Source organism: Salvelinus namaycush, chromosome 20 (assembly GCF_016432855.1).
Source record: "Salvelinus namaycush isolate Seneca chromosome 20, SaNama_1.0, whole genome shotgun sequence".
In the NCBI taxonomy this organism is placed as follows: Eukaryota; Metazoa; Chordata; class Actinopteri; order Salmoniformes; family Salmonidae; genus Salvelinus; species Salvelinus namaycush.
Genome location: NC_052326.1, coordinates 16556596 through 16580777, shown reverse-complemented (window position 1 = coordinate 16580777; position 24182 = coordinate 16556596). Strand labels below are relative to the sequence as shown.

General features: G+C 41.6%; 1 protein-coding gene across 1 annotated transcript; it reads right to left on the bottom strand.

Annotated features, from left to right (window-relative positions):
- Positions 1-1676: 1676 nt before the first annotated feature.
- Positions 1677-21788, bottom strand: LOC120065083 (MAP kinase-activated protein kinase 2-like). The gene is made up of 10 exons (XM_039015793.1): positions 21061-21788; positions 7852-7991; positions 6680-6744; positions 6466-6545; positions 6215-6341; positions 4145-4220; positions 3840-3964; positions 3077-3162; positions 2809-2889; positions 1677-2325 (listed from the first exon to the last, which is right to left on the bottom strand). Exons 1-10 carry the CDS (start codon positions 21352-21354, stop codon positions 2170-2172), a joined length of 1230 nt encoding a protein of 409 aa, XP_038871721.1. The 5' UTR covers positions 21355-21788; the 3' UTR covers positions 1677-2169.
- Positions 21789-24182: the final 2394 nt, after the last annotated feature.

Below are 24182 nucleotides of genomic sequence, written 5' to 3'. Positions count from 1 at the left end.
GAAGAATTCTGAGAAGGTTAGTGAAAAAATTAATATATTTTGGCGATGATAACGATATCGCTCTCTTTGGCTTGAATCAATGCTCGGGTAACGTTTGCATATGTGGTATGCTAATATAACGATTTATTGTGTTTTCGCTGTAAAACACTTAGAAAATCTGAAATGTTGTCTGAATTCACAAGATCTGTGTCTTTCCATTGCTATGCGCTGTGTATTTTTAAGAAATGTTTTATGATGAGTAAATTGGTAATACACGTTGCTCTCTGTAGTAATTCTAGTCGCTTTGGTGAGATTTGTGATGGTGGCTGCAATGGCAAACTATGATTTATACCTGAAATATGCACATTTTTCTAACAAAACCTATGCTATACAATAAATATGTTATCAGACTGGCATCTGATGAAGTTTTTTCTTGGTTAGTGGCTATTTATATCTTTATTTGGTCGAATTTGTGATAGCACCTGATGGAGTAAGAAACTGATGGAGTTAGAAAAGTGGTGTCTTTTGCTAACGTGGTTAGCTAATAGATTTACATATTTTGTCTTCCCTGTAAAACATTTTAAAAATCTGAAATGGTGGCTTTATTCACAAGATCTGTATCTTTCATTTGGTGTCTTGGACTTGTGATTTAATGATATTTAGATGCTACTATTTAATTGTGACGCTATGCTAGCGATGCTAATCAGTGGGGGGGGGGGGGGGGGGGGGGGGGTGCTCCCGGATCCGGGTTTCTGAGTCGCTAGAAGTTAACTATGCAAGAGATTTTCTTGTAGGCAGAATGCATCGGAGTAGGATTCTATTGCATTGACATGTACCACTCAGCCCTTGCTCTACACAGACCGGTGAGGCTTAACCAATCAGAGCTGCAGTAGGCCTATATGCAAATAGAACATTGCCATATATGGATCTGTGCCATTTACTTTGAACTGGACTGTGTTTACAGCATGAGTGGTTCTGAGCAGATGCCCATGTTTTGAGATCAAAGTGAGAGCTGCATGTAGACACGTGCACATTTTATTAATATCCTTTGCAAGTTAGCTCGATTATTAGCCCAGTTATAGATACTTTGTAGTAAGCCATAGGGGAGTGATTGCTTCCTACAAGAGCACAAATCGTGTACATTTCGAGACATCTTTGAAAAGCGAGTCAGGTAAAGAGCTTTTGTTGTCTTAAAGGAGCAGTGTTGTATTTTGAGACAGGCTTGAATAAGCTAAGTAGCCAATAGGCAGAGGGTAGTATAATTTGTCTGATTCTCTGTAATAATGGTATGGGAATAATAATGCATTTTATTTTGTAAAGTGGTTTCTTGCATCAAACACAACATTTTCAGTCACCTCCTTGTCTGAAGAACAAGTGGATAAACAGGTTAATGTCAAGCCCTGCATGTTTTTTTCAAAAGTCTCATGGAATGTTGGCGTACATTGAACACCACACATTGGCTGCTACTGCAGGCTGAATGATAGAACAGCTATTTCCATGTTAACATGTTATGGGATGCATTTTCTCCATTGTTTTTGATGGTTGGCCACTCTGGTAGGCCTACATTATGATCAAATAGCCACAGTAGATGACTTGGCCACTGTTAAAACTAACTTAAAGCGGGTACAGCCTCAGTGTTCACAGTAAAAGTGCGCTGGAAGTTGCACAGAATTTTCACAATGTTCAAGTTTGTGTTCAGCAGACCTGAAATTTGCTCAGTGCTGAAATTTTTTAGAGGGAACATTGGTTACAACACACGTAAACACACAGGCACACACACAACAAACATACATGAACTTATAAAGAGCAGATTCTGAATGACCTTTCAAAATAACACACACACACTAACACACAATCAAATTAAAAACTGATGGAAGGCCTACAGTATGAAGGCCTGCTGATCTTGGCTGATAAGGGTTTCATACATTGTCATCACTTCATGTGTCCTTCAATTCGACTGCTTGCTGAGAATCTCCAAATCACATTTCCCTGCTGTTTCCTAACAGTACCCCCTCCCTCCTTTATGCCTCCCCTCTTCTCCCTCTGCTGATTTAAGTATGAACACACTCCCCCTGATAAATCTCTTCTGCCCAGACCTCCCACAGCCTTTTTTCCTCCCAGCTGTTCCAGGTGTGTCCTCTGGACTTCCCTTCCTGTTCTGGCTGTGGCTTCCCTCCCACCTCCAGTCTTTCACTGGCTGTTGCAGACGCTGCCTCCCAATTTTCCCCCGGCAGCGGCCTTCTTGCGTCTCTTGTTGAGCAGTGGGTTGCTGGAGGTGTCCAGGTCTTTGATCTTCACCTGGTCGTAGTCCACACGCATGGTGGCCAGAGCACTGGTCATCTCCTCCTACAGCACACAGAGAGGAAAGGGTTAGGGAGAAAAGAGGGTGGGAAATAAAGAAGAGAGAGAAGAAGAATCAAAGTGAGGGCAGGTTTATTTAATGATAGATGGAATAAGGTAGATAGACAGAAGATAAAGCTCTGCTCTGAATATAGCCTACAGCATAATAAATATGAGAGGAGGCAATAAGCCCTCTGTTTCTAAAAATAGCTTCAGACCAGACTGTGATGTTTGCCTCCCCCTTGTGGAAGGTCAACCACTCCAGGGTCATCTGGTCTGGGAGCAATTCCATTTAAATATTTTCACACCACAAAAGCACTGAAATTCCGCTCACATTTTAAGATATCTAAATGGGAAAACGTGTAATTTTCATTGTTTCAACTGTATTTAAAATATTGTCTGGATGTAAAGTCAATGCATTCTATGATTCTGCTGATCCTGGGAAGTTCCTGGATGACCAGAGGGTGTCAGTGTTAGTCTGATTCTGACCTTCACGTCGTCCCACATCTCTCTGTCCTCAGTCAGGACCCGTGTGGTGTGGAGCGGTGTGGAGGGAACAACCATGGACCGCTGCAATGACAAAACACAGACACGATTATATAGTATGCATGCACTGTATATATGCACACACACACACACACACACACACACACACACACACACACACACACACACACACACACACACACACACACACACACACACACACACACACACACACACACACACACACACACACACACACACACACACTCACATTGATCCAGGGGTGGTTCATAAACTGTGTGATGGTCATTCTGTCGTTGGGGTCTGTCTTCAGCAGCTGATGGATCAACTGTTTGGCTGAGAGAAATCAATAAGAGGATCGAGGTCAAAACACACACAGACACACACCAGGCCCCAGCCAAGGCTTTGTTTTGGAATAAGGCGCCAGTTGGTCCACATGAGCAGGAAGCCCTACCAGTGTGAATTGTCTATGTTTGGGTGTGCTTGTGGATGAGTGTTGTGCTATAAAACAAACTATTTAGAAGTTTGCAAAGGTTTGTCTGAATGAAAGGGATTTCTGGGAGTGACAACATCGGAGGGAATGCAGAGCTATACTAACAAATACACAAAAGCCAGGTCTAATAGTCTAGTGCAGGGATCATCAACTAGATTCCCCCGCAGACCAATTTTTTTCTTGAGCGGATGGTAGGGGGGCCGGAACATAATTACAAATAATTTGCAGATTGGGCTTCTTGCGGTCAATTTGCAAACAGATAACATATTTGACTAAAACACCTTGCTTACATTTGTATACAACCACATCTCTCTATTATGTCCGGGAATACATGGGAACAGATTTCCAAAATTAAAATAACTTGCAGCTGATTTTCTGGTATTTTTACCATATTTTATGTCCAACAAGGAAAATGCATAATTTTTTTGATTAGAAAACTTGGGGGGCCAAATAAAAACACCCGCAGGCCACCAATTGGGGAACCTTTGTCTAGTGGAAGGGTGACCCGACCCAGTCTCACCTTCCTCTGACACCTCAGCCCACTCAGGTTTGGGGAACTCGTACTGGCCCATCCTGATCCTCCGTTTCATCCCTGGAGAGATGGCCTGGCCCGTGTTAGAGTAGAACGGTGGGAAACCACACAGCCTAAACAGGAGACAAATGCATAGAGGTTGATAGTTATTAGGTTGCACTGACTATCAAACGATTATATAGTATGCATGCACTGTATACACACACACACACACACACACACACACACACACACACACACACACACACACACACACACACTACTCACACACTACTCACACACACACTACTCACAGGATATACATGATGACGCCCAGAGACCACATGTCACATGACTTGTCATATTTCTCCGGGCCCAAAACCTCAGGAGCTTATAAACAGGAAAACAGACAGATGGAAAATACAATTACTTGTCCAATATTATACGCAGAATATAGTGACATACAGTGCATTCGGAAAGTATTCAGACCCCTTGACTTTTCCCACATTTTGTTACGTTACTGTCACACCCTGATCTGTTTCACCTGTCTTTGTGATTGTCTCCACCCCCTTCCAGGTGTCGACCATCTTCCTCATTATCCCCTGTGTATTTATACTATTCGTTTTATACTATACCACTTATACACAGTTTGTTTTGTTTCGTCAAGCCTACCAGCGTTTTTCTGTCTGTTCCTGTCTCTTGATTGTTCCTGTTTTCTAGTTTTCCCGGTTTTGACTTTTTCTGCCTGCCCTGACCCTGAGCCTGCCTGCCATCCTGTACCTTTGCCCCACCTATCTGGATTACTGACTCCTGCCTGCCCTTGACCTGTCTTTTGCCTGCCCCAGTTGTATTAATATACTGTTGTTAATTCAACGTTGTCTGCATCTAGGTCTTACCTCAAATGTGAAATTTACAGCCTTATTCAAAAAAAATTGTGGAGTGCTGCAGAGATGGTTGTCCATCCAGGAAGGTTCCACAGAGTAACTCTGGAGCTCTGTCAGAGTGACCATCGTGTTCTTGTTTACCTCGCTGACCAAGGTCCGTCTCCCCCGATTGCTCAATTTGGCCGGGCGACCAGCTCTAGGAAGAGTCTTGGTGGTTCCAAATTTCTTCCATTTAAGAATGTTGGAGGCCACTGTGGTCTTGGGGACCTTCAATGCTGGGAAATGTTTTTGTACTCTTCCCCAGATCGGTGCTTCGACACAATCCTGTCTCGGAGCTCTACGGACAATTCCTTTGACCTCATGGCTTGGTTTTTGCTCTGACATGGACTGTCAACCATGGGACCTTATATAGACAAGTGTGTGCCTTTCCAAATCATTTCCAATCAATAGAATTTACCACAGGTGGACTCCAAGTTGTAGAAACATCTCAAGTATGATTAATGGAAACAGGATGCACCTGAGCTCAATTTCGAGTCTTATAGCAAACAGTCTGAATACTTATGTAGATAAGGTATTTCTAAAAACCTGTTTTCGCTTTGTCATTATGGGGTATTGTGTGTAGATTGCTGAGTAACATTTTTTATTTAATCAATTTTAGAACAAGGCTGTAATGTAACAAAATGTTGAAAAAGTCAAGGGGTCTGAATACTTTCCGAAGGCTCTGTAAATCTGATTGTTACACATATTCCTACAGTAGTTTAGTATTGTCACCCAGCTCGCACATGACGTTCTGAGAACCATATGTTTCTTAGAGCTTGGTGAGAGTGTGGTTGTCCTATGTTCACTTTGCATACAACCTTCCCACAACATTCTGGGAATGGTGCAGGACAGTTGCTTGGCTTTGGAACATTCTACGCACATTTAAGGAACTTACATTTACATTTACATTTAAGTCATTTAGCAGACGCTCTTATCCAGAGCGACTTACAAATTGAACTTGACAAAATAACATTATTTTCTTGGTATTTCATTAATTTAACAGAACGTTTCCTAAAAGTTCAATCATGGTTAAATGTAATTTAAGTGTTGGTAATGTTCTAGGAATGTTCTCCAATTGGTTTGACATTGGGAATGTTCTCAAATATTACAAAGAACATTAAAGGAAAACTCTACCCCAAAACTATTTTTTGTTATTTGTTTCATTAGTGCATTGTTGATATTGTCCCAAAATGTTTTGTATGTCAGCAATCAAGTTTTCAAGATATGTAACTTTCAAAATACAGTAATCTGGCCTGTATGATGCATTTTGCATCATACAGACGTTCTCAGAATTTCCTTGCAACCTAAAAAGGAACGTTCCCAGAACAGGCGAAATGTTCACTTCCGTTCACCTAAAACGTTTTTTAAAAACGTATGGCTTCATTCCCAGAACCAATGGAAAACCAAATATGTACGTTCCCACAACTTCCAAGGAATCAAATATGTTAGCTGGGAACTTACCCACATAGTAAGGGGTGTAGCAGGGGGTCTGCAGGAGGTTGTGTAGAGTGGTCTCCTTAGCGAAGCCAAAGTCTGTCAGTTTGAGAGTACCGTTGCTCTTCTGATGAGTGTACAGCAGGTTCTCAGGCTGAGGGAGGGGAAGTGAAATGTATCTGTCATTAACTGTGCACATAGTATTACTAAATGTATGGCAACTCTGTCATTATCTGCTGCTGTTATCTTCATCTGTGTGTCAGTGTCACATTGCTCACCTTGATGTCTCTGTGTGCGATGTTCATGTTGTGGAGAAACTCGATGGCTGTGCCAATATCCCGCATGATCTCTGAGCCCTCTAGATGAGAGCAGAGTTACACAGTCTCAGGACAACACTGTCTGTAACATTACACATATACAGTATAGTATGTCCATTCCCAGAAACAGACTCAATCCTTTTTCCTTGGCCACCTCCACTCTATGCCCCTTCACCTCTCTCAGTGAAAGCTTGGTCTCCTCTGGCCTGGATCCGGCTGAACAGTTCTCCCCCTTGCATACTGGAACAAGAGAAACACATACATTGAGTTAATATTGAGATGCTGTCATGGAGTTATCATTCGAAACATAACACTGCCTATAACTCTCACACGAGACATGTTTCAAAAAGATAAACTCTGCTACTTGAATAAAAAGCCCTAAAATAATAGTGAAAACAGGAACCATTTAGATGAAGTTGATGTTTCGTGGGATAACGTTAGACTGGGGACAGAACAGTCTGCTATGCACAAGCACTTCATCTGCCCCTCTGTCTTTCCATTTTGTCATTATACACATAAACATCCATACAGACTGGGACTCCTCTATCCTCCTCAATGATCTTTGTCTTTCGAAAAACACGGTGAATCACTTTCTGTTATGTGAAAATAATTGTTTGTATGCTCTATTGAGTGTGCGTGTGTGTATACACGTGAGAGATAGAGGAGGAAGTGAGTAAGAGAGAGTGATCCGAGTCAAACTCAGTTATAGAATATTCTCCTTCATTAAACTAGCTGAGCTTAGCTGAGCTTAGCTGCCCTCCTCTCAACCTCTCTGAGACAGGAAAGAGCTGACCACAAAGACAGATTACTTTACAGCGAGCAAAACACGTCACATACACCCCCTGCTCTGAATCATCACACTCACTGTCTATGACTTGCCAGTACACTATACTCCCATTTCTTTAGAAATGCAGCTCATTGGAAATCAATGTCAGTATCTAAAATTCCACATACACACTTGAGTTAATGCATTCTCACTGCTCCAACCATGTGTTCTTTATTTCCTTAAAACTTGGGTGGTCTAGACTACGAGAGAATACTACAGTATATCAAGAGCGTCTGTGTCATCTCTGAGTACGGAGGAGAACCTGTGGTGATCTGTGAGGCACAGGTGGAGCCCCAGCCGTGGCCCAGGCCTGCCCACATACTTGGCCTACATAGACATACCAAGGCCAAGTGACTGACCTTTCCATCAAGCCTAATGGTATCAGAGAGAAGCTATGAGGGATTGGCACTATGTCAATAGTTTACGGCTAGTTGCTGAAGACAGAGAAATGGGACTTGTATTCCCACATAGCAGAGGATTCTGGGTAATGTAGTCAAAGAGCTGACAGGACAAGATCCTACCATTCCATGATGATGAGCAGGCACTTCTTCCCATGATGCATGTTCTCGTACAGACTGAGAATACCAACGATGTAAGGCCCCCCCGACACCCGCCAGTGAAGCTCAACCTCCTGCCTCGCCTTGGGACTGTCATAGAGGACCTGTGTTGGAGTGAAGTGTGGGGAAGGAGTGGAGTACGGGAAGGGCAGAGAGTGAGATTGAATTACTTCATTTAAGTGAAACAATTGGCATTCCAACCAGGCACTCGTTCTGTCCTGAAGGGAATTGATCAATCATGACAAAAGAGGCTGGTTGGCCACGCAGCCAAACCTGATCCATTTAAATGTCAACGTATTAATCATGATGACACTTAACAACTCCCCTGATCTGCCTGACCTGTCCGTAACAGGACTTCAATGTTATCTTTTCCCTCTTTCAGTTCCCTACCACAGTGGGCCTGTTAAGTCATTTCACACACACACACGAACACACACACAGATAGCTGGCAGGCCTTGACATAGCACCCGTCTTCCATTCCATCAGAGGGTATTTTTGGGTGCTGACAGTTACAGAGTGGGCTCCTGCTGGATACCATGCCAGCCCAGTCACAGAGCTGCAGCTGAGAACAGAACACAACACAGACAGTCTGGCCACCACTCATCCTTTTGCCACAACCTTACACATGCTTTACCTCACTTTTTTACAGCTTCAATTATATGACAACGTGGATGGTGAGAAATGTGGAAGTTACTGTACATACACTTGCACTTGGAGAAGGAGTTTCATCTAGAAAGTTGTGGTTTTAGAATGACTGGCAATAAACAGACTTTTATGGTCTCATTCGATAATAGAAGTCATAACTGGAGAACCTGACTCCCTCACTTAACAATGAATGAGATAGTTTCTTGAACACAGGGAAAGTATGCAAAAGTTTGGATTGGCCCTAAGAGACTTGCTCTCATCATATCCTCGTTGCATCATCCATCCAAACTGAATAGCTTGTGGCCAAGGCACATGTTGTAAAGAGCAGCTAATAAAAGACACAGGTGAAACTTCAACCAGAACAATCATAAACCCTTTTTTAAGATTTACAATGTTACTATAGGAACTAGGTTTCATATCAACTTCACACAAAATAATGAGGGATCTTCATCTTTGGGTATTTATATTGTGAATGAGTGTGTTTTTATGTGTGTGTTTATCGTACACATGTGCTTAGTTGTGTTTTCTTTGGCATGAATTAGTGTGTGAGTTTATTTTTATATCTATGCCTATAGTGATAGTCTTTCTCTAAAGAGGAAGGACTTCCCCTTTGATGGATGTGTGTTGAAAGTGGAAGCGAAGCGAAGGACTTCCGTTGGCCTCTTTAACTGATGTGTGTTTAAACTTCATCTCACAACCCACAGTACCCAGGGTCACTATAAAAGAGTGGTCTTCATTTCTGTCCAGTATCTGGAGAGCATGTGAGAAAGAGTCTTGGCTACTTTATTGTGTTTTATGGGTTCTCATATGAAGATACAGATAGCTTAGGGCCCCGTGCGCTTCATTTCCTGTCCAGTGGATAAGAGCGTCTGCTAAATGATTCAAATGTAAATGTAATGTAAGCAAAACTGGAAACGTTGGAAAACTTTAGTACAAGCCCTAAAATCCCCTTTGTTCCTGGAGGAACTAAGGTGCTACACATGGGATTTTTTGAGAAAAAAAAAAAAGACATTTCTGTAATTTTAGAAAATGTCCATAATATATCTGCAGTAATAGTGGAATGATGTGTTGATTTGCCGTGATATTCACCTCTTGATTTCTACCGCTGGGTCGGCTTCTGTTGTCAAAATGGTATAGCTGTTTTGACTTTGTGGCTGTGTTATCTGGTGGAAACCGGGGCAAGCGGCCAATGTAGAAATCTCTCTGTCATTTCCTGCTTGCTAGAATTCTATACTGTTTGCTCAATTTCTGCACTGAATAGTGTAGGAAATTATTGTTACATCTAACTAGCTTTTCACTAGTACTTTTGGGTGTCAGGGAAAATGAGTCAAAAGTACATTATTTTCTTTAGGAATGTAGTGAAGTAAAAGTAGAAGTTGTCAAAAATATAAGTAGTGAAGTAAAGTATTGATACCCCCCAAAAAACAACTTAAATAGTACTTAAAAATATTTTTACTTAAGTACTTTACACCACTGCCCGAAAGTAAAAGGCTCAAGCGTGAGTCTACACCATGTTACAGGGAAATGGGATGTGGTGGAGGCGGGAGACTTGCTTTGAATGCAGTCTAGTACTGTTGCAATCCATCTAGCTTCCACATAGGGGAGAAATTCTGAGAAATTCAATGTGGGCAAACACATAGACGCAGAAACACACACACGCATGGTCACACACACACACACACACACACACACACACACACACACACACACACACACACACACACACACACACACACACACACACATACACATACACATACACATACACATACACATACACATACACATACACACACATACACACACACACGCACGCACGGACACACATTCTCATAACCAACTTTCCAGAGTTCAGGTTAGTAGGTTAACTCTGCTACAGACAAAAAGAATTGGACATTTAGCAGACACTCTGATCCTTTGAATGCAGCCAATCCATCTAGCAACCACATAGGTGAGAAAATCAACAGCCCCCCCCATCTTCCTCGAAACCAATCAGATCCTTCTCAGCCCCTCCTAACATAGCATTGTGTCCTGGTAGCCACAGAGAAAATCTAATATTTTCCTTCATATAGCTCCATAGACCTTCTCACGCACACTGGCACATGCAGCATCAATAGCTTTACACACTGCTGCAAATGAGGAAGTTTAGAGACTGTTCAAGGTTGAGGGCAGTCTGGATATTGATGTGTGTGTCTCAGTAACAGAGCTTGTTTACCCTACCTTTCCCTTTATAATTGTTTCCAGCCAATAAAGCGGAGGTCATAAAATTGAGTAAATAGAGCTGAGAGATAGGTGTGAGAGTGCAGGATATATAATGCTGTAGTAAGTAGTTATGGAAGAACAGATGAAACTGGAGAGAACGTTAAGAGATACTACTGATATTAGATTAGGAACCTTATCTGATGCTCAATAGATAATAAGATTCCACTTGAAACTAAATGTAGCTAAATATATAGTATTTACATATAGGCTACACAGGCAGACATTGTACTAATATAGTAGTAATACCAATTTGTGGTATGTAACCAGGTATAATCCTGAAATATATATTAACCTGAACAGAACATGTTTTTACTATAATGCTTATCATCACACCATCCCTCTGACTGATTAACTGTTTTAATTCTCATAACCAACTTTTCTGGGGATCAGAGTTCAGGTTAACTCTGCTACACACTACATTTTTAGCCAGACACACATTGACAGATTTTTCACCTAGTCGGCACGGGGATTCGAACCAGCAACTTTTCGGTTACTGGCCCAATGCTCTTAACCACTAGGCTACCTGCCTCTAGGCTACCTGCCACTACAGTCTCTCAAATCACTTTCATGTGAAACGAAACCATAGTATTTTAAGTGGGCCTCAACGGAAGCACAGATGGACCACAATCCTGCCAACCATGCCAAAAAGTTGTATAAGCCATGCCAGTGGTTTATAATATAATAACAACAACCACAAACATAAACAGAAGCTGAGGAAGCTGGACAGTGAGCTAAAACCACATAGATGCAAATCCATGAAATTAGATTAATCAAAAAACTATTTGAAAGAAGAAGAGCTTGACTATGAAGAGAGTGAATTAGAGTTCCAGAATGAAACATTCCCCAGCCAAATAAAGGTTCTAATGGAACATACAGTGAATGGAATCTCAGGATTTCCTTCATGGAAGAACACTGGGTCTTTTTAGGCTAGACACAGACTCTTAGAGCTTGCAGCCAGGCAAGTCTAAGACGAGAGAAACCTAATCGCTGTAATTGAATCAGATTAAAAGGATGGCTTCTCTTCAGGTCTAGTAGAGTGGATTAAAACTATACCCATCCATCACACTTAGCGTTTAGGAGTGGACTTAATTAAAAAGTGACTGAGCTGGACAGCTGTTCATCCCAATTGTTCTGTCTATGGCTGTTTGTCTTGTAGTTAAAAACAAAGGAAAAATCGAGTCGTAAATGTGCCAATTTTATACTTTATGCACAAGGCTCACCCAGGCTTATACAAACAGAGGCTGGCTTCTGTACGATCACAAAAACACAAAAGCAAACTCTGAAACACCACCCCACCCCTGACAGAATATTTTCCAATCCACATTTCACACTTTGTATTTTATTTGGCATACAGTGGGTGGTGTCCATTCCCTGCAGTCAATATTGAAATGCTTTCCATTGGTCACATTCTCCAAGCTCTTAAATTGGATCTGAGTGAGAGCCCTTATAGGATAGCTTTGCCCTGTGGCTCCATGGGTAGTTCCTGGTCACTGTGACCAGAGAGGATGAGGCGAAGCGAGAGGGTCGACTCCGCCCAAAATATGTCCTCACAGATTAAGCAGACTTGGTCTGCTTAACGATTATAAGGTTAAGCAGACCAAGTGAGGAGTTTTTGTATGGGGGCAATGAGAGAGTGTCGAATTTGGTAAAGATAAAAGTGAATTGCTCTTTTGATAGGTGAGGCTTATTTGAGCAAACAGAAGTTCCATAATGCTTACATTTTCTACGAGTATATTGATATGTTTTCTACAAAAGATCAATGGCTAGCTAGAACATTCCCACCTGATCTCGCCTCCTCCAGCCTGTCTTTCGCCTTTGCATACATGTATTTCCATTAGTAGAGCGGTCAGTCGACCATCTTGTCAATATAATAGATGATCTTTGCTGTGACCTGCTCTGGGTCCTCTCTGACAGTGGGAGTTATGAGCAGGCACCTGGTGAGACACCCAGTTGTGATTGCAATTAAAATGCTTAACACAGCTTCTTACCTGTAATAGGCAACTATACCAGACAATGTCAGTCAGCAGGCCAACTTTCAGTCCTCCAATTTAAAATGCTCATTACTTATCCACAGCATCCGTCAGTACTTGTACCCTAATTATCCACAGCATCCGTTTGCCAAATGATGTTTTCCTGACTGATTGCACTCTGCTGTATGTTGTCCCAAACACTGAAAATAACCTCTAATAATAATTATTATTGTAAAAACATTTATTTGGAGGGTAGATCAGCTTTAATAGTGCAGATAGATTGTGGCTTCCATCAATGTAATTGTCTGCATCATTTCCAATCCCCTATATATTTTTTTGTAAATATATATAATTTATATCTTTTTTAAATTGATTTTTCTTTATTATTTTCCCCTAACCCTACCACCCCTCCCCTAATTGGAGTAAACTAATGGACAACAACACTTAGACTTCTACTTCCAGCTTATACATACTATATACATTTTAGGGACATGGTATATTTTACAATAGTTATCTTTTGTTTGTTTTTAGTCTCATCCTTCAGCTACACACAACCCCTCTCATCTATCTCTGAAGACCATCCAACCTTTCTATTCTAATAGTTTCTACAGATTGTAAATTAAAGATAAACATTTTTGCTAAGAGTATTATTATATTATTGATCGATTGACTATGATTTTCAAAATCACCCAGCAGTGCTATCTGCAGAGTTAGCTCCAGGCAAATGGTGCAATTCTTCAGCCATTCCTGAACCTGTGACCAAAAACAAGCTACAAATGGACAATACCGAAACAAATGATTTAATGATTCTTTATATATATATATATATATATAACATTCTATTGGTTGCAATAATTTTTTATAGTAATTTAAATTGAAAAACTAAGTTTAAATAACCTCTAATAATTGAATGTGAATGACAAGATAGATTTGAATTCAGGACAATTCCAAACACATATTACTCTTTTTTCTGCCATCCCCTGTAAAATGACCTGCTCTCTTCCCTTCTCCTATCTCTCTTTTCTCTGATTCTGTACTGTATCCAATCCTTTTATCCTGACCCACGCCCCCCTCTTGTCCTTTGTGTTTGACTATATGCTCCTGGTTAGGAGATTCTGATCCGGCTGGATTACTGTAGGACAGCCATATGTAAAAAGAAGGATCCGGACCCAGAACAGGGTCAATACGGACCACGGGTCCAGACTATAAAAACAAAATATATATATTTATTTATTACGAATTCAGTCGGAATTCAACTCCTGGTATCATATGAACACACATAAACATAGAAAATGTGTAGAATTTACAATAGTGCTACATTTTCCCTTCCTTCCATGGCAAAAGTGTAGAATTGCAGGAAATTAGCTTAAAAACTGCATTTTTTTCCTCTGCCAACAAGATGGATGTGAACAGTTTGGGTTTAAAAGGGTTGCGCAGGTGGGGGTTTGTCACTACGCCGATAAATAACATTATACATCTGGACCTTTGCCACCGAGGAAATGTCCCTAACCAGACCTTTTCAAATAGTATTTGAGTACCCCTGCTGTAGGCAGTAAATCGCTACCTCTGTAGCCCTGTTCTGACAGGTGACAGCTTTCCATTGGCCAGAACAACGTGAGTTGTGTGTCGTGTGTGTGTGTGTGGTGTGTGATAAGAAAACCTACTGAGCTAAAGCATAAGTTAACAGTGTCTTGCATCATGCCAATGTGCTAAATACTATATGGTCAGATCACACACAAGGTTGTTGCCGCTCAACCAGAATAGTAACATGCAAAGCACACAAGTGCAGGGGTTGGAACCAGTTCAGAGAACAGAACCAAAAATGATTAAATTTTTCAAGGAACAGAACCAGAACCAGAACCGAGAACAAAAGTGATCTATACTGTTCCGGAACAGAACCATTATTTTAAAAGCATGGTAACTGGTTAATAACGTTATTTAACGTTCTGTGCATTTTTTTCCAGTCCCACAAAAACCTAAACAAAGCACCTACCGTATGCAAAGCCCTCACTCACTCAAAAACGTATTCCAGTGTCTGCCTGCCTGCCAGCTGATCATCTTTCCCAGTGTGTGTGTAGACTGCCTGCCTCTCCCCCTCCCGCCGAAGCATGCATAGTCTGCTGTAGCTACAGACGTTACAAGCGTGATTCAGAAATTAGGGAGAGAGATTTTTCATTAGAGAACAATGGATTCACTTTTTAAACGCTAATTAAGGATACTATGGTTATTACGTTATTAACTACAAAAAGGTAAGACATGTTTTTATTTTAATTCTGATGCCACTCTGCACACACAAGCTTGTTAGCTAGCTAGCTGGTCTAGCTCTTAAACTCTAGGCGGCATTATGTGTAATGTAATGGAACGGAGATTCATGATCAAGGGCTATCTCTGGTCCAATGTTAGTTAAACCAACTCTCTGAAGTTCAAAGACATTCAAAGTTCTTTCATAGAAGCTGCTCCTCCGTAGGTATAATTATGTGGGCCTAATTCAGATAATGCATGTCGTAACAACAAGATGCCCACTTGTCTGCCCAATGCATGTGCATAGCTTGCCCGCACCATAGCAAGCTGCTCTATCCATTGGTGAAGTAATTTAATGTCGAGCTAAATGTAAAAATAATATATATTTCAAAGGTTTAAAAAGGAACAGAAAGGAATGATATAAACCATTACTTTTTTTTGTTCGAACCGGTTCAGAACTTTATTTTGCTGGTCGGAACAGTGGAACGACAAAAAAAATAATGGTTCTGTTCAGAATTAAACGATTGGAAAATAATTTTGGTTCCAACCCCTGCACACGTGTAAATCAAAACTAGAGTAACACATTTGTTCTGAGCCTCAGCCCATCCCATGATTCCCCCTGCCTGTCTTCCAGGAACCCAACACCAGGAGCAGAGTCAGCACCTTAATAAAGGAAAACTCCACCAAAAAACTGTCTTTTGGTATTTGTTTCCTACGTCCATTGTTGATATAGTCCTAAAATGTTTTCTATGTCAGCAATCAAGTTTTCAAGATATACAGTACCAGTCAAAAGTTTGGACAGCTACTCATTCAAGGGTTTTTCTTTATTTTTACTATTTTCTACATTGTAGAATAATAGTGAAGACATCAGAACTATGAAATAACACATATGAGATCATGTAGTCATCAACCAAGTGTTAAACAAATCCAAATATATTTTATATCTGACATTCTTCAAAGTAGCCACCCTTTGCCTTGATGACAGCTTTGCACACTCTTGGCATTCTCTCAACCAGCTTCATGAGGAATGCTTTTCCAACAGTCTTGAAAGAGTTCCCACATATGCTGAGCACTAGTTGGAGGCTTTTCCTTCACTCTGCGGTCCAACTCATCCCAAACCCAACTCATCTCAATTAGGTTGAGGTCGGGTGATTGTGGAGGCCAGGTCATCTGATGCAGCACTCCATGACTCTCCTTCTTGGTCAAATAGCCCTTACACAGCCTGGAGGTGTGTTGGGTCAATGTCCTGTTGAAAAACAAATGATAGTCCCACTAAGTGCAAACCCACTAAGTGTCACCAGCAAAGCACCCCCACACCATCACACCTCCTCCTCCATACTTCACGGTGGGAACCACACATGCAGAGATCATCCGTTCACCTACTCTGTGTCTCACAAAGACACAGTGGTTGGAACCAAAATCTCACATTTGGACTCATTAGACCAAAGGACAGATTTCCACCAGTCTAATGTCCATTGCTCGTGTTTCTTTGCCCAAGTACGTCTCTTTGCAGCAATTCAGCCATGAAGGCCTGATTCATGCAGTCTCCTCTGAACACTTGTGGTTGAGATGTGTCTGTTACTTGAACTCTGTGAAGCATTTATTTGGGCTGCAATTTCGGAGGCTGGTAACTCTAATGAACTTATCCTCTGCAGCAGAGGTAACTGTGGATCTTCCTTTCCTGTGACAGTCCTCATGAGAGCCAGTTTCATCATAGCGCTTGATGGTTTTTGCGACTGCACTTGAAGAAATGTTCCATATTGACTGACTTTCATGTCTTAAAGTAATGATGGACTGTCATTTCTCTTTGCTTATTTGAGCTGTTCTTGCCATACTATGGACTTGGTCTTTTACCAAATAGGGCTATTTTCTGTATACACCCTTCTCCCTTTTCACAACACAACTGAGGCTCAAAAGCATTAAGAAGGAAAGAAATTCCATAAATGAACTTTTAAGAAGACACACCTGTTAATTGAAATACATTTCAGGTGACTACTTCATGAAGCTGGTTGAGAGAATGCCAAAAGTGTGCAAAGCTGTCATCAAGGCAAAGGGTGGCTATTTGAAGAATCTAAATTATAAAATATATTTTGATTTGTTTAACATTGTTTTGGTTGCTACTTGATTCCATATGTGTCATTTCATAGTATTGATGTGTTCACTATTATTCTATAATGTAGAAAATAGTAAAAATAACGAAAAACCCTTGATTAATAGGTGTGTCCAAACTTTTGACTGGTACTGTGTAATTAAACAAAATGTATCATGTTGGTTGTATTTCTGTATTTTGGAAGTTATACATCTTGAAAACTTGATTGCTGCCATGAAAAACATTTTGAGATTATCTCAACAATGGACTAATGAAACAAATACCAAAATAACTTTTTGGGGTGGAATTTTCCTTTAACTGATAGGCTAGTTGAAGGTCAATGCCACCGCCAGCCAGCCAGCAGGGACGTCACCAGGACCTGGCTTTCAGGGCTTTAGCTTTAGCCCCGAATGATTTTGGGTCATCCCTGAATATGTAGAGCTGCTGGGATGGTGTAAAACAAAATGATCAACTGAATATGCCGCTTAGTTCATAGAGCTGGTTACTTGAAACTCCTGAAGTCATCCACACTTTATAATCAGCGGTATAGTGCTGCTGTTGGGCAGCGGAGCGATGCTTCGCCACTTCTCAGTATGGTGCTGTGTCTCACACAATCAGTTAATGATTCATTCGTTCTCTAGATAACAAAGCGAATATAATAGCATATATGATGTTAGGCTACTGTTAGACCAAAAACACCACGTCATTTCTTATAACAATTTAGGATGATTGTGCTGATTTTTTTTTTTTTTAACTCAACAGCGCGCGCCATAGGCTAAATATGCTTTGACTGAAACAATATACAGGTGGCTCTGTTTAACTCCATCTGCTCTAACATTTGATTAAACATTAGTTAGGCTACTTAAATCATTTAACAAGATCAAAATGTATATTCCCAAAGGGATTGGGATCAAATTATTGTCATGCAGGTTGTTGGCATGCAAATGACTAGCATGCAGATGCTGATCCAGTAAAACGTTAATCATTTTCATTCACGATTGACAATGATGGCCTAATTTATAATAAGGTAGGCCTCATTTTTTGTTTTAGGATGAAAAAAATTGAACATTTTCTTTGAGCCACTAGGCCTATGTGTAGGCATATGCAATCGTGCAACTTGGATGAGGCATTGTATGTAGGCGTATATTCTAAAATGATATTATACAAATCGGCCTACATGTAGGTAGTCTACCAACTTTAAATCAGAAAATAGTATGTAATAATAATTTTTTAAATTGTGCTCCGTTAGGCAAAATATATCACGACACCACTGGTTTGCCTATAATAAATGTAACACCAACGAGCTTCTTTAAAACCTGTTTGGGATAGGGGGCAGCATTTTCACTTTTGCATGAAATGCGTTCCCAGAGTAAACTGCCTGCTACTCTGTCCCAGATGCTAATATATGCATATTATTAGTAGTATTGGATAAAAAAAACTCTGAAGTTTCTAAAACTGTTTGAATGATGTCTGTGAGTATAACAGAACTCATATGGCAGGTCAAAACCTGAGAAAAATCCAACCAGGAAGTGGGAAATCTGAGGTTTGTAGTTTTTCAAAGCTTGGCCTACCGAATACAGTGTCTATGGGGTTAAGTTGCACTTCCTAAGGCTTCCACTAGATGTCAACCGTCTTTAGAAACTTGTTTCAGGCTTCTGCTATAAAGGAGGGGCTCATGAGACCTGTTTGAGTCAGTGGTCTGGCAGAGTGTCTCAGGCTCGTGACGCGCGCTCCCGACAGAGTTACCTCTCGTTCCAGTCCTTTGCTACAGACAATGGAATTCTCCGGTTGGAACATTATTGATGATTTATGTTAAAAACATCCTAAAGATTGATTCCATACATCGTTTGATATGTTTCTACGACCTGTAACGGAACTTTGAGTTTTTGTCTGGACCTAGTGCTCATGAAAATGGATTATTTGGACATAAATTATGGACTTTTATGGAACAAATCAGTCATTTATTGTCGAACTGGTATTCCTGGGAGTGCATTCTGATGAAGATCAAAGGTAAGTGAATATTTATCATGTTATTTCTAACTTCTGTTGACTCCAACATGGCTGAAATTTCTTTGGCTGGATTGGGCTCTGAGCGCCGTACTCAGATTATGCTTTTTCCGTAAAGATTTTTGAAATCTGACACAGCGGTTGCATTAAGGAGAAGTCTATCTTTAATTCTGTGAATAACACTTGTATCTTTTATAGATGTTTATTATGAGGATTTCTGGGATTTCTGTGGCTATCTGCAAGATCACTGGTTGTTTTGGAATCAAAACATTACTGCACGTAACGCACCAATGTAAACTGAGATTTTTGGATATAAATATGCACATTATCGAACAAAACATACATGTATTGTGTAACATGATGTCCTATGAGTGTCATCTGATGAAGATCATCAAAGGTTAGTGATTAATTGTATCTATATTTCAGCTTTTTGTGACTCCTATCTTTGGCTGGAAAATGGCTGTGTGTTTTTTTTTTACTTGGCTCTGAACTAACATAATCATGTTGTGCTTTCGCTGTAAAGCCTTTTTGAAATCGGACACGATGGGTAGATTAACAAGATGTTTATCTTTCATTTGCTGTATTGGACTTGTTAATGTGTGAAAGTTACATATTTAAAAAAAATATTTTTGAATTTCCCGCGCTGCCTTTTCAGCGGAATGTTGTCAAGGGGTTCCGCTAGTCGAACGCCTGCGCTAGAAAGGGCCAAGCATGGTACATTGTCTTTTTGTTTTCACTGAATCTCAGTTTGGATATTAGATTACAATTAGGCTGGGAAATGTTAACTAAATTGGGTAAACATGAGAAAATACGTGATTAGATTGAAACACTTGTTCATTGACTTAATGACATTATTCTACAGGCTACTGCATGATATATTACTTTAAATATTATTGTAACAGTAGGCCTAACTATGCAATAACCTCATATGGGGTTACTGACTACAATCCATTGAATTAATAATAAGAAGTGTTAATTATATGGCCTTGGGGAGAGCACAGTACATGGAAGGGGTGCTGGAAGTGCTGCAGAGAAATGTAAATACATTTTCCAAATTATATAATTAGCCTACTGTTGTCTGTAAAGAAATTAATTAAATAATTGAAAATACTACACCAGAGAGCATAATTTAGCCACATAGGATCAGTAGCTTCTTTTTTTTAAATCGTTGTTGATTATTTTTTGTCACATCAGGAGCGCATAGGCCTAGGCTACCGGAACTCAGCTGATTGTTGAGTTGTGGCTGTCGATGTGGCTGTCAATGAACAGTAGGCAGTAGCTAAAAGGCCTTTCGCAATATAAATACAAAGATGAGTGAGTGCCACTGTAAAGTTGGTGGGCTATAATTCCAACTCATAGCATATCCACTATGAGTTGAGCCCTGAATGTTATGAACCTCTGGTGATGCCCCTGCCAGCCAGCACACACACACATAGAATATGCATTACACACACATGGATACCAGTACACACTAGTTGCCCATGTTAATTACTGTGTTATTACACCACCATGGCTTTTCCTTGCTTTTCCTCAATATAATACTCATTTACAATGTCATGCTAGTACTTGGCACATGGTGAATGAGTTTGTATACTGTTAGAAAACATGGTTCCAATGGTTTTCAGCTGTCCCCATAGGGGAACCTGTTTTAGTTCCAGGTATAACCCTTTTGGGTGCCATGTATAACCCAAAAAGGCTTCTACCATGAACCAACAAGTGTTATTTAAAAGGATTCTCCTATGGGGACAGTCGAATAACCCTTTTATAGATATCATCTTTTTTTTCTAAGTGTATAAGCAGAAAGACATCTGATAAGAAACTCCGATCAAAGTTCCTAAGTTAGTTTTTCTAGTTGATTTGATCTTCACTAGGGAATATGCAAGATCCCAATACGACCAAATGGCATCAGGACACACTCCAAGTGAGCAACAGCCTATTTCCATTGGTAGGTGATATTACCTTCAGTGCGCACTTCTCCCCCGTCTTCTTATTTGTGCATTCCAGAACCTTCCCATTGATCCCAAACCCAAGGACCTGACTAGATATCTTATAATCGTCTGTCACCGCGTTACGCTTTATCTCCAATTTGGGGAACACGGGCAAGGGGAAGTGCGTGGAATCCGTGTCCTGTGCCGTACGCACTGCGCTGTCAGTGGGGGCTGGCTGGGTTGGAGGTTCTGATGGGAAGTCTGGTTCTGGCTCAGCCTTCGGCAGTTCCGAAGGTTTCTCCTTACCAATACCATTTTGTAGCATGGTCCCACAGATGCTGTGTCTCTGTGAGTGGTCCCCCAGGATGAAAAAACGACCTCAATAGGCTAATATGATTCGCAAGTGAAATGACGCGGTTGTCCGTAATTTACGCCAAGCAGAAATGACTCCCAGACACTGAAAAGGGCACGCATTCGGTAGTCACTTTCTCTAGGCCAGTTCCTGTGTGCCTTGGGATGTTTAAAACAATAGTCCCACTATTAAAAAAGTTTGATACAAAAAGTTTTCTATAACTTAAAAATGAAATGGAAAAATATTGATATTCTTCAACCAATTATTCAATTCAAGTTCAATTCAATAATCCTGTATATCCACGGTGTAACATTTTTTTCACTAAAACATGTCCACATCTGAGTAGGCTATAGTAGAATGACTTCGGTTAAACTGGCCTCGTCACTTTCCAACGTCCTTTCGTTACATTCACATGGGCTACTGACTGAGGAGCTTGCATAAGCATTACTCCTCTACCCAAGTCATATTTCTCCAGCGGCTGTCTTTTAAAGGAGCAGTACAGTTGACAAATAACTGGTAGTCAGGGTAGGGTTGAGTTGAATGGAATCAAATTAAAAAAAATCCCCTGAAGACTAACAACAAGTAGGATGGTTTCTATGCAATAAATACTATAATCAAATGTCAGATTACTGTATATGTTAGATTACATGTTTAAAATGACTGCCAGTGTTAGCTAAGCAGGTGATGCCTGCTTCAGTTTTCAAGGATATCCATCCCTCTATATACACTACATGACCAAAAGTATATGGACACCCATTCAAATGAGGGGATTCGGCTATTTCAGCCACACCCATTGCTGGAAGGTGTATAAAATCAAGCACACAGCCATGCAATCTCCATATACAAACATTGGCAGTAGAATGGCCATACTGAAGAGCTCACTGACTTTCAATGTGGCACCGTCAATTCGCCAAATTTCTGCCCTGCTGGAGCTGCCCAGGTCAACTGCAATTGCTGCTATTGTGAAGTGGAAATGTCTAGGAGCAACAACGGCTCAGTAGCAAAGTGGTAGGCCGCACAAGCTAATCTGGAGGTGAAAGAAATGCATACCTGTTTAGGCGAAGTGCTGGCTAGCGGAGTAGAAGACTTGAACAAGAAAAGGAGAGCTCTATAGGAGCTCAGATGCAATAATTGAATTACCTAATATCCAACATTTCGATAGACAAGCTGTCTTCATCAGCTCACAAGCTCAAAGAATGGGACCGCCGACTGCTGAAGCACATAGCACGTAAAAATCATCTGTCCTCGGTTGCAACACTCACTACCGAGTTCCAAACTGACTCTGATAGCAACGACAGCACAATAACTATTTGTCTGGAGCTTCAGGAAATGGGTTTCCCTGGCCAACCAGCCGCACACAAGCCTAAGAGCACCATGCGCAATGCCAAGCGTGGGCTTGAGTGACGTATCATGCTTCACCATCTGGCAGTCCAATCTGGGTTTGGCGGATGCCAGGAGAATGCTACCTGCCTGAATGCATAGTGCCAACTGTAAAGTTTGGTGGAGGAGGAATAATGGTCTGGGTCTGTTTTTCATGGTTCGGGCTAGGCCCCTTAGGTCCAGTGAAAGGAAATGTTAACGCTACAGCATACAATTACATTCTAGACCACAGGACCCTATGTCAAGGTATGCGTGAAGGGCTGTAGGAAGTCAGGCGCAGGAGAGCCGATATTTGGTAGCAAAACGGAGCCTATTTGGCGAACCAAAAGCACACGGCACAAACAAACACAAAATACAAATATGGGTTGAACATAACCCAGCGCAACCAGCCTAACGTGCGCATACATGAAAACAGATAAACAATACCACACAAAGACATGGGGGAAACTGAGGGTTAAACACATAATGAGGGAAATGAGAAACACATAATGAGTGAAATGAGAACCAGGTGTGTGGGAAAACGAGACAGAACAAATGGAAATTGAAAAATGGATCGGCGATGGCTAGAAGACCGGCGAACACCGCCCGAACAAGGAGAGGCAACGACTTCGTAGAAGTCGTGACAGTACCCCCCCCACGCGGCTCCAGCAGTGCGTCAACACCGGCCTCGGGGACGACCCGGAGGGCGAGGCGCAGGGCGATCTGGACGGAGACGGTGGAACTCTCGCAGCAGAGAAGGATCCAACACGTCCTCCACCGGAACCCAGTATCTCTCCTCCGGACCATACCTCTCCCAGTCCACGAGGTACTGAAGGCCCCTCGCCCAACGTCTCGAATCCAGTAGCGAACGAACGGAGTACGCCGGGGCCCCCTCGATGTCCAGAGGGGGCGGAGGAACCTCCCACACCTCAGACTCCTGGAGCGGGCCAGCCACCACCGACCTGAGGAGAGACACATGGAACGAGGGGTTAATGCGGTAATCGGGGGGAAGCTGTAACCTGTAACAAACCTCTTTCACTCTCCTCAGGACTTTAAATGGACCCACAAACCGCGGACCCAGCATCCGGCAGGGCAGGCGGAGGGGCAGGTTTCGGGTCGAGAGCCAGACCCGGTCTCACTACGGTGGCGCCAACTTTCTGGCGCAGCACGGCGTGCTGAAGGTGAACATGGGCGGCGTCCCATGTTTCCACCACGCGCCGGAACCAGTCGTCCACCGCAGGAGCCTCGGTCTGACTCTGATGCCAAGGAGCCAGAACTGGCTGATATCCCAATACACACTGGAAGGGGGAGAGGTTAGTGGAGGAGTGGCGGAGCGAGTTCTGGGCCATCTTTGCCCAGGGCACGAACGCTACCCACTCCCCTGGCCGGTCCTGGCAATAGGACCTCAGAAACCTACCCACATCCTGGTTAACTCTCTCCAC